The sequence below is a fragment of the Anthonomus grandis genome, chromosome 2, assembly GCF_022605725.1.
Source record: "Anthonomus grandis grandis chromosome 2, icAntGran1.3, whole genome shotgun sequence".
Classification (NCBI taxonomy): Eukaryota; Metazoa; Arthropoda; class Insecta; order Coleoptera; family Curculionidae; genus Anthonomus; species Anthonomus grandis.
This window is the reverse complement of record NC_065547.1, coordinates 7,915,101-7,930,586: the sequence shown is the minus strand read 5'-3', so window position 1 is coordinate 7,930,586 and position 15,486 is coordinate 7,915,101. Positions and strand designations below refer to the sequence as shown.

General features: G+C 31.0%; 1 protein-coding gene across 1 annotated transcript in view; it reads right to left on the bottom strand.

Moving 5' to 3' along the window:
• Positions 1-15,216, bottom strand: part of LOC126748829 (nose resistant to fluoxetine protein 6-like) — a 38,453-nt gene extending 23,237 nt beyond the window's left edge. The window contains exons 1-7 of the mRNA XM_050458319.1: positions 14,803-15,216; positions 8,735-8,916; positions 8,507-8,679; positions 8,286-8,455; positions 1,077-1,338; positions 842-1,021; positions 606-788 (exon numbers count right to left, since the gene is read on the bottom strand). Of these exons, the coding sequence (XP_050314276.1) occupies positions 606-788; positions 842-1,021; positions 1,077-1,338; positions 8,286-8,455; positions 8,507-8,679; positions 8,735-8,916; positions 14,803-15,040 (1,388 nt within the window). The 5' untranslated portion in view covers positions 15,041-15,216. The remainder of the gene's footprint in view (positions 1-605; positions 789-841; positions 1,022-1,076; positions 1,339-8,285; positions 8,456-8,506; positions 8,680-8,734; positions 8,917-14,802) is intronic.
• Between the last annotated feature and the right edge of the window lie 270 nt (positions 15,217-15,486).

The following is a 15,486-nucleotide window of genomic DNA, read 5'->3' as shown; positions in this document are numbered from 1 at the left end:
TAATTTGATTGCTAATGATAAATTCTTTATCACAGTAATGATTTCAAAGGCTCATCAGTAATAAAATATTGCTTTGATCATTTGTGACCTTTGAAATGATAATATATTTATCTTAGCAGTGATTTAAGAGATTTTTTATTTATCTCTTTGGAACTGATGAAATATTTATCACAGTCACAAAATCTTTAGCTTATCTAAAGTATTTATCTAAATAATGATTTAAGAGATTTTTGTCTTCAAATATTTATTTCCCCAGTGATTTTTAAGGTTCAATCAGATCGAATGTCAGCAAACAAAAATACTTGTTTTCAATGGTTTTTTTGATCTATTTTTTGAAAACTTTTGAGATAAATCTTCGTTGACAGATGACAGCTATGATGTTCCATGTGTTTGATGTTATTGACAAATGACAACCATGACGTTTCACCTCTTTAACATTGTTGCCACACGACAGTTTGGCAGTTGGTTTAAAAATACTGATAATAATGACGTGTTTGCTATTGTCCACAGATAAATGATAAATGATAGCTCTGATATTTCAGGTCTTTAATATTGTTGACAGATGACAGTTGTGACATTTAAAAAATTAATGACAGATGACTTACCTTATGGCAATTAGTAATAAAACAGTGCCAAGAACAAAAAATTGAGTATCATTAGCCATGTACCAGGACCACAGCATGCACATCTCCTTTTGAGGGTATAAATTGTTTATATACAGGATGTTCCTCCACCAAAACTTCTCGCATGTTATATGATCGATAAATCCGGATGTGAACACTGAATGACTAAAATAATTTTTGTGATTTACTTTTTGTATATGCTACTCGCTTTTACTCACGTGGAAATGTAACTCATGGCCACTTGACTCACCCCTATCAAAAATAAATAGGCGGGAGTTAACCTTAAGACCCGATAAAATATAGTAAAACCAAAAGTGAGTAAAGATGTCCACTTTTTTTCGTGTTTTTTGTCTGGTTTTAAAGAGTTTCTGAAGACCCCTAAACTGACTAAAAAACCACTAAAACAAGCCATTAATAAGTGAGTTAAAACGTAAATTAATGAAGTATATTCACCTGATAAAAAAGAACGTATCCACTGAAAAAGTAGCGTTGCTAATAGTCTGATATAAGAACGTTCTTTCAGTAATAATCCTCAAGTCTTTATTTCGGCCGATACCAAAGGCTTGAAGAAATGTATGGACTAAAATGATCCAGGCTATGGAAAACACCCTGAGACCGTCCAAGCAGCATATGTTGGTCGAACTTGTGTTGCTTGATATGATTTTTCTGGCATTCTTGATAGAGGAGAATGCTAATAGTATTTCAAGGAAAACATCTGGAAAAAATTGGGATAAAGGTGAGTAATTACAGGACTTCCCACCATTGAGATCCTTGGGGATATTAAAGATGTATAGACAGTGAGGCAAGTTATTTTATGATAGTCTAGAAGTTTTTAACTCCATTTGAAAGATATGAGCATTTTTTCCCTAAGAGTTTTCATTTTTAGGTGAATTTTCATTACAAGGTTATTTCTTTACTTTTAAAATTTGTAGAAAAACGCTATAATAGGTATCCAATAAATATATTTTTCAAGAACCTGTGTTTTAGTTTTCAAGGCTCTAACTCGATTGGTTTCACAGTTAAGAGCATATTATCCGTGGAAATGCCAACTTTTCTATAAGAAAATTTTTTAAATGCCAAAGTTATATATTTTGTTAGTTTTTGAAAGAATCCGTGAAATAGGTATCCAATGAATTTCTTAGAGGAATTTTTATTCCAATTTTTACGACTCTAACTCTATTGGTTTCAGAGATATGAGCATGGTGTCTATGGAGTTTTCAAGCTTTTTGGGAATTTTTTCTTTATGATTCCAAGGATATTTTTCATTTTTAAAACTTAAAAAAAAACGTTGAAATGGGTATTCAACAATTTTTTTACAGAAACTTGGGTTCCAATTTTCCAGTTTAATACTATTAAAGAGATATTTGTCCATGGTTAACTTTTACAGCATTTTTTTTTTTAATTTCCAAGGTTACTCCACTTTTAATATTTTTTTTGTGTACAATGATTGTCTTAGGGGACCTTGTGTTTTAATTTCCAATTTTCTGACTCTATTAAATTTAGAGATATGAGCATGTTGTCCTTGGAATGTTCAACTTTTTTGAGAATCTTGTCTTTTTAATTCCGAGGTTTTTTTTTATTCATCCCTTTTTAATTTTTTTGAAAACGTGCTGAATTAGGTGGTTAATGAATTTTTCAGAGAAATTTGTATTCTAATTTTCAAACTTTTAATTTTATTGGTTTTAAAAACATGAGCATTTTGTCTTTAAAATGTTCAAATTTTTTGAGAATTTTTCCTTTTTTTTGTTTAAAGTTTGTTTCGTTTTAATTTGTCTTCTTAAAAACGCTGAATCGGGTGCTCAGTGATTTTTTTTAAAGGAATTTATGTTCCAATTGTCAAGTCTCTAATGCTGTTAGTTTTGAAGATATGAGCATTTTGTCCTTAAAATTTTTAACTTTTTTGAGAGTTTTTTCTTTTTTAATTCCAAGGCTATTCCTTAATTTTTAATTTAAAAAAAAAAAACGCTAAATCAAGTGCATTTTTTAGAGGAATGTTTGTTCTAATTTGCACATCTCTAACTCTATTGGTTTTAGAGATATGAGCATTTTGTACTTGAAGTGTTCAAAGTTTTGAAGATTTTTTTTTTAATTCCGAGGTTATTACTCTTTTTTAATTTTTTTTTAAACGTAAATCAAGGCTCACTGAAATTTTTAAAGGAATTTGTGTTTCAATTTCCACATTCCTTACTGTATTGGCTTTAGAGATATGAGCATTTTGTCCTTAAAATTTTCAACTTTTTTGTGAGTTTTGTTTTTTTAATTGTTTATTTTAATTGCCAAGGTTATCTAAACAACAAAGATAACATTATTTTACTCGTAAATGACTGGAGGCCTAAGATCTTGTTTTTGAGTGAGTTCTTGTTTTCACGTAACCCCGGTTATTGAACCATGTGAGTTGATTATTGATAAGTACAATTTGGAGCAATGCAGTAGAAACAACAGTAGTAGTAACAACAGTAGAACAGGTGGGGTCTTGGCCCTTATTAGAAACGATATTGGTGGGGTCTGTATTATCTATTGGTGATTATGTCTGGTTGTTGTCTTTTGAGCTATCTATGAGTGGAGGTAAATATTTGTGCTCTGTTTTGTACCATTCGCCTCAGAAACAAGATGCCAAATTTATAGAGTTTTTTGGGGGATATTTAGAGCAAGTTAGTGGATTTAATGGCACCAACATTATCCTTGGGGATTTTAATTTTGATTTATTAAAAAACAGTTTTTATAGTAACAAATTATTAAGTATCATTTATACCAATGGGTTTAGTCAAATAATTAAGACTCCAACTAGAATAGTCCAAAGAAGTCAGACTCTGATGGATTATTTAATTTCAAATGACAAATCTCTTTCGCATAAAGTCCATCAAACTCCTAAAATTAGTGACCATTCTATCATATCAATTTCTATGGATCAATCGAAGGAACAGCCAATGGATATAGTAAGTTATACTAGGTCTTTTAAAACCTACAAATGCCATAAACTTCAGGAAGAACTGCTTACATGCAATTGGAATAGAAATAGTTCAGATGTTGACTTACTAGCTAATACTTTTGTCACAGATATTAGAACAATTCTTGACAGTATGTGCCCAAGGATTGAAATTGTGCAAAAACAGAAATATGCCGATAAAAAATGAATAACTCAAAATACAAGGAAGCAAATGCAGAAAAGGCATCGATTATATAAAAGGGCTGCTATAGAAAATAACAACAACATTTGGAATGAATATAAAGCTATAAGAAATAACATAGTAAGCAAGATAAGAGTAGAAAAGGATATATTTTTTGCGAATACCATAGATCTAAATAAAAATAATCAAAAAGAACTCTGGAAAAATCTGAAGACGCTTTTGCCAGGAAAAAACCAAAACATGCCTAATGCAATAAAGTTTGAAAATGAAATCATTACACAGGAGGATGATATTGCACATAGATTTAATAATTATTTCGTGAATAGTATTGATCTTATTCTTGCAGATATTCCACCAGCAGCAAATGGTCAAACATATTTCATTGAACCACCTTCAGTCCAGAAAACCTTGACACAATTTAATAAAGTTTTGATGACTAAAATGAAAAAAATACTTAAAAATCTAAAAAACGTTGGTGGTGGGGAGAGTGGCATCTCTAAGCAGGTTCTTTGCGATGTTGCTTATGTTGTGGGTAATCGTCTTTTGGATATTATCAATATATCCTTAAGTACTGGGGTTTTTCCGCAAGCCTGGAAACTTTCTACTGTTCCAAAAGTGCAAAACACTAAATTGTGTAATAAATTTCGGCCAATTAACACCGTACCTATTTATGAGAAGCTCCTTGAAGTATGTGTTAAGGAACAGCTACTCGAACATTGTAATATAAATAAAATAGTTGTGCCTAACCAATCGGGGTTCCGTGAGAATCATTCATGTGAGTCTGTCATTATTAATAAAGTTGATAATTTTCTCAGGGCCCTTGACTCTGATAATCTACTACTTGCTGTGTTTTTGGATTTTAAGAGAGCGTTTGAAACCGTGAGTAGAGAAATGTTAATTAGGAAATTAGAACGGTTAGGCCTTAAACATAATGTATTGAAGTGATTTCAATGTTATCTAAGTGGTATAGTTCAGCGAATCATGTACAAAAATAGTTCATATGAAAGTGTTAATGTAAAGCATGGTGTGTCGCAGGGAACGGTCTTGGGCCCCTTGCTATTTTTATTGTATGTCAACGATATGGTGGAGGTAGTGCGGGGGCGTAATGTGGAGTTGCTTGCGGACGATACAATGTTATATGTGGTGGGTAAAGACATTCATAAACTGCAACAGGTCATTAACGTTGAACTCAATAACTTATTCATCTGGCTTTGTAGAAATAAACTAAGTTTAAATGCAAGTAAATCCAAGTTTTGTATATTTGGCAAGAAATCTAGATTAAGTTCTATAGACATGGGCAATATACAGATTTCTGTGAATGGGGAAAGTATTTTGTATGCCAAAGAAATTAAATATTTGGGAACAATTTTCGATGCTAATCTGAATTTCCATGCTCATGCAGATTATGTAATGAGAAATTTTTTAAGAAAAGTTGGATTTATCACAAGAATTGGAAAAAATTTGTCAATGTACATCAAATTAAAACTTTACAACGCCATTACTCTTCCTCGTTTACAGTTCTGTTCAACATTATTGTTTAACTTGCCACAGTATAGAATTGACCAACTAGAAAGAATTCAAAATAGGGCTATGATACTGATTCTAAATTGTAATCGTTACAAGCCTGTTGTCTCTATGTTGGGTGTCCTAGATATGTTGTCTGTACATCAAAGAATTTTGTATAACATTTATTTGTTTATTTTTTAATTAAAACATCAGATGCTCCCCGATTATATTTGTAATATATTAAGAGTTTTTGGAGATATACATAACTATAATACGAGAAATCGTATAGACTTCATACTAGTCGACAGATGTAACACAACCCAAATGCATAATTCAGTTCTATACAAAGGTTTAATTCTATTTAACAACTTGCCTGCTAACATTAAAAATTGTATTACTTTAAATCAATTCAGAGGGCTCTTAAGAAAATTTATTATGAATAAGTAAAATTGTGTTTGTTATTTTATTATGTTATTTTAATTATGTAGTTTATTAAGTTTTACTATAGTATGCATTGTTTCCGCTCTAATCATCATTGATTCTGGGTTTATCTGTTGACTGGGTATTTTTGGGCCAACCGGGATACTGGTTACAGCTTCTTGGAACTACCGAAGCATTTCTAAGTGTTACACGGGGAGACCAATGTGTCTGGTCAGCAAGGTCAACCAAGTTCCAAAAGTGTGTCATCGGCTGCTTGCAACCGAACCGACTCGATCAACCTGAGTCGACATTATTTTTATTATTATAAGGCAAACAACAATTAACTGTGCTTTTAATAAGTGGGGCAAGGAAATAATATTTTGGTTAAGTCTAGTTTTAATTTATGGTCTACCTCTGACAGGATATTTCTGGAACCGGGATGCTGTTTCTGGATTACCGAGACTATCCATGGACAAACCGGAGTGTCCTGATACAGTTAAAGCCAACTTACACTTTTAGTTAATTTTTCATTTATGTTTTTATTGAATGTAGTTTCTTGCTAAATAAAGATATTATTTATTTATTTAATTTCAAGGTTATTTCTTTATTATTATTTTTTTAAAACCGGTGAGTCAGGTGCTAAGTGAATTTTTTAGAGGAATTTGTGTTCCAATTTTCACAACTATTACTCTATTGGTTTTAGACGTAAGCGCATTTTGTCCTTAAAATGTTCAACTTTTTTGAGAATTTTTTCTTTTTTAATTCTAAGGCTATTCCTTCATTTTTAATTTTAAAAAAATGGTAAATCTGTGTTTTAATTTGCACATCCTCTTAGGGATATGAGAATTTTGTACTTGAAATATTCAACTTTTTTGAGACTTTTTCTTATTTAAATTCCAATCTTATTACTCCTTTTTAATTTTTTTTAAAAAACGTAAGTCAAGGCTTACTGATTTTTTTAAAGGAATTTGTGTTTCAATTTTTACATCCCTAAATGTATTGGTTTTATAGATATGAGCATTTGGTCTTTAAAATTTTTAACTTTTTTGAGAATTTTTTCTTTTTTGATTCCAAGGATATTTCTACTTTTTTTTAAACCACTTAATCAAGTGCTCAATGATTTTTTTAGAGGAATTTGTGTTTCAATTTTCACATCTCTAACTCTATTGGTTTTACAGATATGAGCATTTTGTCCTTCAAATTTTCAACTTTTTTGAGAGTGATTTCTTTTTTAATTCCAAGGTTATTTCTTCATTTTTAAATAAAAAAAAAGCTGAATAATTTCGCTTTTAAAAATTTAGCTCAGTGAATTTTATAGAGGAATTGGTGTTCTAATTTTCACCTCTCTAACTCTATTGCTTTTAGAGATATGAGCATTTTGTCCTTAAAGTTTTTAACTTTTTTGAAAATTAATTCTTTTTTAATTTCAAATTTATTTCTCCATTTCTATATTTTTTTAAAAATCATGACTTAGGTGCTTAATAAATTTTGTAGAGGAATTTATGTTCCAATATTCACCTCTCTAACTCTATTGACTTTAGAGATATGAGCATTTTGTCCTTAAAGTTTTTAACTTTTTTGAGAATTTATTGTTATTTAATTTCAAATAAATTTCTCTATTTCCATATTTTTTTAAAAACGCTGATTTAGGTGCTGAATGAATTTTGTAGATGAATTTATGTTCCAATTTTTACCTCCCTAACTCTATTGGTTTTAGAGACATGAGCATTTTGTCTTTGAAGTTTTTAACTTTTTTGAGAATTTATTCTTTTTGAATTCCGAATTAATTTTTATATTTAAATTTTTTTGTAAAAACGCTGATTTAGGTGCCAAATATTTTTCTAAAGGCATTTTGGTTCTATTTTTCACATCTTTAACACTTTTGGTTTTAGAGATATGAGCATTTTCTCCTTAAAATTTTCAACTTTTTTAGAATTCTTTCTTTTTTAATTCCATGGTTATTTTGTTATTTTTATTTTTTTTAAAACACTGAAATAGGTGCTTAATGACTTTTTTAGAGGAATTTGTGCTCTAATTTTTACATCACTAATTCTATTGGTTTTAGAGATATGAGCACTTAGTCCTTGGAATCTTGAACTTTTTTAAGATATTTTTCTTTTTTAATTCCAAGGTTTTCTTTTATTTTTATTTTTTAAACGCTGAAACAACTGCTGGATAAATTTTTTGAAGGCATTTGTTCCAATTTTTAGACCTCTAACTCTATTAGTTTTAGAGATATGATCATTTTGTCCCTAGAAATTCCTACTTTTTTTTGACGCTATTTCTTAAGTCTTAAAATTTCTTAAAAAAATGCTTAAATAAGTATTCAATAATCTTCTTGTGTTCTAATTTCAAGCCTCTAACTTTCTTGGTATTACAAATATGAGCATTTTTTTCCTATAAGTTTCAATTAAATAAGATAATTCATATCTTAACTATTACTACTAGGTCTCATCTGTCAGAAGTCCTTATAAACCTCAAAAAAAAACTCAATCTCATAAATCACATACCTCAAAAAAATCCTTTTCGAGGCTACTTTAACCCTCCCCACTCTTCCTCAAAATTCATTACTGGAACCCCTTGTATAAATATACCATTGAAAACTTACTAAGAATACTTTTTGACCTTTTAACTCCTTCCCCACTCTCTTTAGAAGTACTTGCGATATTATTGTTCTCATTCCTATTCTCTGGATAAATACAGTTTCTCTTTTTACGGATATACAGGTCCACTAGGGATGCTATTAATATAAGTGACGCCAAAGATATAGCAAAGGCCCTAAAATTATTCGTTTATCCAAAAATGTTAGTGCATAACATATATCCTTACCCTAAAATTTGAAATTTGACGTCTTTTATTAAAGAATAGTTGCCTGGCACTGCCCTGACGTCTGTGACTTCCAAACGCACCTTAGCTCCCTCTATTTCCTTGAAAAGTAAGTTTTTTATGTCCTTAGTACCGCAACTTAATGGCAAACATAACCCCAAATGTATTTGGCGGTCCTAAAATGTTTTTTTAATTAAATAATTTAGTAAATTGAATTTTGAGGTTACTTGCCGTGGAGGTTATTTTTGATTGGCCAAAGACAGTAACTTTTGCCACGTAGAAGTAGGTTGGAAATGGTGGGGTTTTCTTGTGGGGTTCTTTGGTTTGTAATTCGTGGCACGAGGTCCAGGAGCCGGTCCAGTAGTTGTTTCCAAAGTAGAATTCTCCGTTGTACCTACCAGTGGCATCGTACACTAAAAAAAATATTTTTGCTAAAGGTGTGGTCAATAAAAAAACTATTAAAAATCATTTAAACTAAGCCTAAAAATTAAAAATAGTTGGGCTGCTAGAAAATTAAATATCAGGAAAAACTGTTAACAGCCTAATGATTTTTGAAGATTATAGATTTTTGAAAACATTTTGGAAAAATGATATAAGTCTTGGAATAATTAACGAAAATTATTTTAATTGCCTCTAAAATTATGAAAAGAAAAACATTTTTCTTGGATAACAAATAGACTTGAAAAAATATAAATTCAACTGCCAGGAAAAATTTAAAAAAAAACAGAAACAGAGATATCTATATAGGGGATAGGTAGGTACAGTGAGACGGTCGGAACATTGAGACAAACTCGGTAGAGCTTCGTACGTTCGGTATTTTCCGGTCAAACTAAAAGAACATACCTATTGCAAAGTTTATTGAATAAAATACTATTATTCAGTAAACTTTGCCTATTGTCACCTTAAAATAAAGCAAACAAGAAACTGTTAAGATTCAACAAGAACATTTTCAGTTATCGCTGATCAGTCGAAGAAAGCGCGTCGGAGTAATTTTACTGTATCCACGTGGCCGGTGTTTTCCAGAAACGAATTTTTTTTAAACAAGGTAAATTATTTTATGTAAAAGGAAAAATATTTTACAAAACAATTACATTAAAATACTTGATTATTGCAAAAGTATTATTAGTTTTTTAGTCGTCTTTTATTAAATAATTATTATGTAACAGTGAGACAGCACAACAGATGGAACAGTGAGACACGTCTCACTGTACCTTTACTGTCTCACTGTTCGTACTAAGTATATTAGATATTTGCTTGACAAAATGATAAAATCATTAAATTTAAATTTTGAGTATATACAAACCTCGTAAACTTTCACTTAATTTTGGATACACAGTAGCCTTCTATATAGAAAAATACACAGTATTTTATCTATATTAAAAGGTTACAAAAATCTTTCAAAAAATATTTTTGTAAACTAAAATTATTAACTGTACCAACAATTTATTCCAATACAGTCTGTACATACAGTGTCTCAGAACCGTAAGAATGGATAGATGATAGTAAAATTAAAATAAAAATAATTAATTTATTATTGTATAATTGTTGTAATTTAAAAACACAAAAACCTACTCAAAATTTAAATTTAATGTCTCACTATTCCTTTACTGATTTTATAAAACAGGTCCTTTGCAAAATATCTTACCGATAGAAAAGTGTGCATTTTCTATCTTACAGATAGAAAATGCCACGAAAAAACAAAACCAATCGACAAACAGGCCGATTCTCTGATGACCAGATGAGGCAGGCTATCGAATTAGTTTAAGGCGGCACTTACGTTAAGCTGCATGAATGAAAGGACTATCTTTCCAAACAATCCATAGATATGTAAAATAAATTCACCAAGACGAAAACATTTGTTTATGTCCTAATTACAAGGTGAAACAAATTTTTACTGTCGAACAGAAGAACTCCTTGAGCGAATATATAATCTAACTGTTTCAAAATGTTTTATGGTCTGTCAAGAGACGATACCCGAAGATTGTCATATGAAGCTGCAGTGTATAATAATATAGTCGTTCCAGCAAAAGGGCATGCATCAAAAAGTGCTTCACTTGCCTGGATAAAAGGATTTCAGAAGCATCATTCCGACTTGTCTCTTCGGACCCCAGAAGGTTGTAGTCTTTCAAGGGCAACCAGTTTCAATAGATTTAACGTTGACATTTTTAACGCGTTTCTCGGTGTTTGGAGATGGTAGTCGTATCTATAATTTATATGAGACAGAAACCGTTACCGTTCAAAAGTCCCAAAAAGTGTTTGCACAAAGGGGTATACGACAGGTTAGTAAGACCACAAGTGAACGTGGAATGCTCGTTACAACCTGTTGCATTGTTCGAGCATCGGGAGCAGCTATTCCTCCTGCTATGGTATTCCCGAGAGTGCACTTTAAAGACTTTATGATAAATGGGGCGCCCAACGGAACTTTAGGTCTGGCTTCGAAAACAGGTTGGATGAATAGGGAGTGCTTTGCACATGTTGTTAAACATTTCATTAAGGACACTGGTAACACCAAGGAAAACCCTTCTTTGTTGTTAATGGATAATCACCAAAGTCATTTATCGATTTGTGTAAAAACAATGGTGTCACGATCCTAACTATACTACCACACTGCACTAATAAGTTACAGCCATTGGACGTAGGCTTACTAAAACCATTTCAAACTATCTATAATGCGGCAGTAGATGTATGGGTGATGAACCATCCCGGTCAGACATTTACAATTTATAACGTAGCTGCGTGTGTGGGCATATCCACGAGCAATGACGCCCATTAACATCACAAGTGCTTTTCGGCAAACCAGAATATTTCCATTCGATCGGCATATTTTTACGAAAGAAGATTTTTTGTCGAGTTCTGTGACAGATAGGCCGTTTATTGCAGATGAAGCTACTCCTGAAAATACAGATGAACCTCCAGTTGTAGAAAATGCAGGTCCAAATAACAGTGATACCGCCACGAAAATTTTTGTTAGCCCAAGTGTTTTCAAAGCTTATCCTAAAGCTTCGCCAAGAAAATCAGGCGAGAGCAACAAAAAACGCAAAGGAAAGACGATGATTGCTACCGATACCCCGGAGATAATGGAACTTATTAAATCTAGAGAAAAAACACCAAAAGAAAAAAAAGTAAAAAAGCGCGTATTAGATAGTGATTCTGACGAACAAGATGAAAATGAAATGGAACTACAGGATTCTAGCGGAGGAGAAGATTATATTAGTGAAGATCCCAAGTTTCGAATATCTTAATCGCTGTTCTAATATCGGGGAATATGTGCTTGTTGAATTTAACTCTAAGCAAAAAACATACTATGTTGGCAAAGTCCCATCTCAAATAAAAGAAAATGTTTTTGAAATATCGTTTTTAAGGAAAAGCATTAAATGTGGAAACAGGTTCTTATTTCCAATGGTACCAGATATCTCACATGTATTAAAAAAAGATATTAAAATGATTTTGCCGGCTCCTTTAACGCAAGGGTTAACCAAGCGCCAGAAGTCGCTTTTGAAATTTGAGATAAACGTTGACAGTCTTAACCTAAAATAATAATAATAAGTGTTGCGTCTTAGTGTTCCAACATGGATAGGTACCGTGAGACATCTGATATTTTTTAGTTTTAATTTTTTTGAGATGTTACCTTTAGTTTTCGTCAAAAAACAATATCGTTTTCTAGTTCCTATTTATATGCCAAATGTAGAGATAAAATATGAGCTTAAAATAGCGTTTAATAAAATAAAAAAGTTATTAATATTAAAAGTTTTGCGTCTGTGTTCCTACCTCTCCCCTACTGACATGTATGTTGTAATTATATAGTTATAAATATATATATATATATATATATATATACATATATATATATATATATATATATATATATATATATATATATTGTCAAATGGCACTCCTATAGTGTGATACATGATTTTAAAAAGCATAAAATCTACCACCCAAAAAAAAGCAAGTTTATAAACGTATATACAGTAAGGGTGTAAAAAGGTGTTATATCTTACTTCTTATACTTCTAAAGGAAAAAAATCTAGAGGAGTTAAGTTTGGCGAGTATGCAGGCCAATTGCACCACGCCTGCAGATCCACATCCCTGGAAACTGTTAAGTTTATGAACACTATGAAGTTTATTCATGTTTATAACCATGCATTTTTACCGGTAAATTGGATTAACTTGCATCTATTTTTTTGGGGAAGTAAGATGGAAATGCCATTTAAAATAATGTGTGATGCTATGAGGCAACCACTTGGCCGACCAAAGTTTAAGCTGATAAAATGTCTTTTGTTACCACACATCACGAACTTAATAAATATACCTGGACTGCCAATTCAACGAAAAGTAAATGACCACTACTAGGGGGCCGTCATTTTGTGTGATTGTGTCCTTTCGATGTTGGTCACTCTGACAAATTTCAGTTGTGCCAATTGTAGGGAAACAAAACAATTAAAGTTTTTGAGAGGTTATGTCTTGTCTTGTCTTGTTGACTTGATGGCTCTGCTGCAAGGCAATTGCCAGCCCGATTTTTTGAGAGGTTATGTTCACAAAAATACAAAATAGAAAGTTACATTTAGTTAAGAATTCAAGATTGTTGTTGCGTTAGATCTGTGATTTTTCTTGCACTTCTTACTTAAGAATTTCGTTAAGATTTATGAAAGAAAGTAATACTAACCCAAAATGAGACAAAGTTTCAATTAACTTGGGATAGATGCATGCACTTTAAAATATTTGTTTTATTATTCTGATAATCTTGAATCTTATAAATCTAAACTTAAACTTGAATCTTATTGAAATTTTGGCTTGTATTTACTTAACTAATTCAGTTAAAAAGTTCAGTACTTTTTTTTTCTATTTTTACTATTACGAATTTTACTTTTCTTCTATGTACAGTGTTTCCATATTAATAGGTTCAACCGTCTATAAAAATCAAAATATAGATGATTTTATGAGGGCTTGTAATTAGCAAGAATTTATATAGCAAAAATAAACAAGTCTATATATTATTCTATCATAAACATAGACAGACTTCATAATAATATCAGCGTCGTCAACTACATTACCGTTATTTAATATATTTTTTGTTGGCAACACTGAAAATGTTCAGAGTGAACAACATCAAAAGGACGTCCTTCTGTATATCTAAATTCAGTGTTTTTTTTTCTTAGTGGTTTGTTTTGAATTGAAAGCACTGTATAATAACAGAGAAAACTTTCTACTCCCTTGAACGTTGAAGAAGAAAAATACTATATTTTTTACTAAAAAAAATGTTTGTGTGAAAAATAGATACATACTTGAAAGTTATTAGAAAAAAAATGTATAAAAATAATTTTTAGGATTTTAAAAGCCTGGAAGAATTTCAAAATTTACTGGTAGGATTCAATTTTTAAATTTTACTTAAGTGACCCTAAAAATAAGAAAAAAAACTTGGAACATATCAGAAATACAGATCAAATCTTTCATAGCTTCTCTTTAATAGAGTGTAAAAGTATTTTACGTAATAACCGCTTGAAATACCGGGTAAAGATGATCCCTTCATTACTCGTGTCGTAGCGGAGTCAACACATACGATAGACGGCTGATCATCTTAGTCGTGTTTATAAAAAGCATATTAATATTTATTATAGCGGATTAAGAAGGATATCAGTAAAAAAGCAAAAATGTAAATAAAACACAAAGAACACTAACGTGCCCTATTTTTAAATACTGTTCGTCGTTAAGTGTTTTTAAATCTATGATATTTGATCGATGATATTTCACCTAAGTTACTAAGAGAAAAATAACAAATAATTTTTTCTCGAAAACGGCTATATATACAAGGCCTTAATTAAAAAAAAAACTTATTAAAAAAGTGATACACAGGGCATTCTATTTAAAAAAACAATGTTGCTAACGTTTTTATAGACATTATAACGTCGCGATTCTGAAATTATTTTAGATCATAAAGTGTGGTATATAAAACCACGATAAAAACCTAATTTTTAGAAAAATTCAATGTTCATTTACATCTAACAGAATATCGGTCAATGTACAAATAAGAATAAATATTGTATACTATAGCGTAAGTATATTGTCTTTTTTGATCCCGGGCAGTTGCTTTTTGCATTCAACCTAAAGACGTGTTTTTAGTCCTTTTCTCTAATAATCATCCATATTTCACATCTTTTCAAAACAACTTAGACCAATAACTATTAGTATATTAATATTTAGTATTAGCGTGAATAGAAGCGTGGGGATTTCTGAATTGGTATATTAAATATACTTAAAAAAGATTTATATTAATCTATTCCTTTCCAGCAGATACTTACTCTTTGCAGCCCAAGAAGTCCCATTTTCCAAGCTTCCCAGATAAACTTCCAAATCAGATTTACACTTTTCATTATCAGACACTACCGGTAAGAACTTGAACCATTTAAATTGATCAAACAGCCCAAAAAACACTTTTGTCTCAGATGGAACTTCGTGAAACGTCTTATTCAGGTTCGCACTAAACACATTAGGGCCTACTGCAAATAATACGAAGAAAAATATGAGGAAATCGAACATGGTACCTCGTCCGACGATTCGCCGCAAATTAATTTGAAAATTTCGCAAATTTCATCGTCGGTTTAAGAGATATCGCAATTATTTTGAGCAATAATTAATGCTAGCATTGCAACCTATAGAAGGTATGCATGCGGTGGTGCACCTAGACGTCGGTGTTATCATTTCTTTTTACTGAAGAAACTTTCAAATTACGTATATAGACGGTATGCACAACTGCAATGTTACTTGGAACGATAGACCAGGAGAATTATGATTAAAATCGTAAATTTAAGATTGAATATTAAGAAACATTTCTGTTAGATGTGCCTTGTATTATTTGTATTTTAGGGTATTAAAATTTAATAATTTTTGTCTGTTTTGTGCCAACTTGAATATCGAATGAAGATTTTAAAAAATATACAAGGTGTCTACTATAAAAACCGTCAAACTTTAAGAGGTGATTAAAC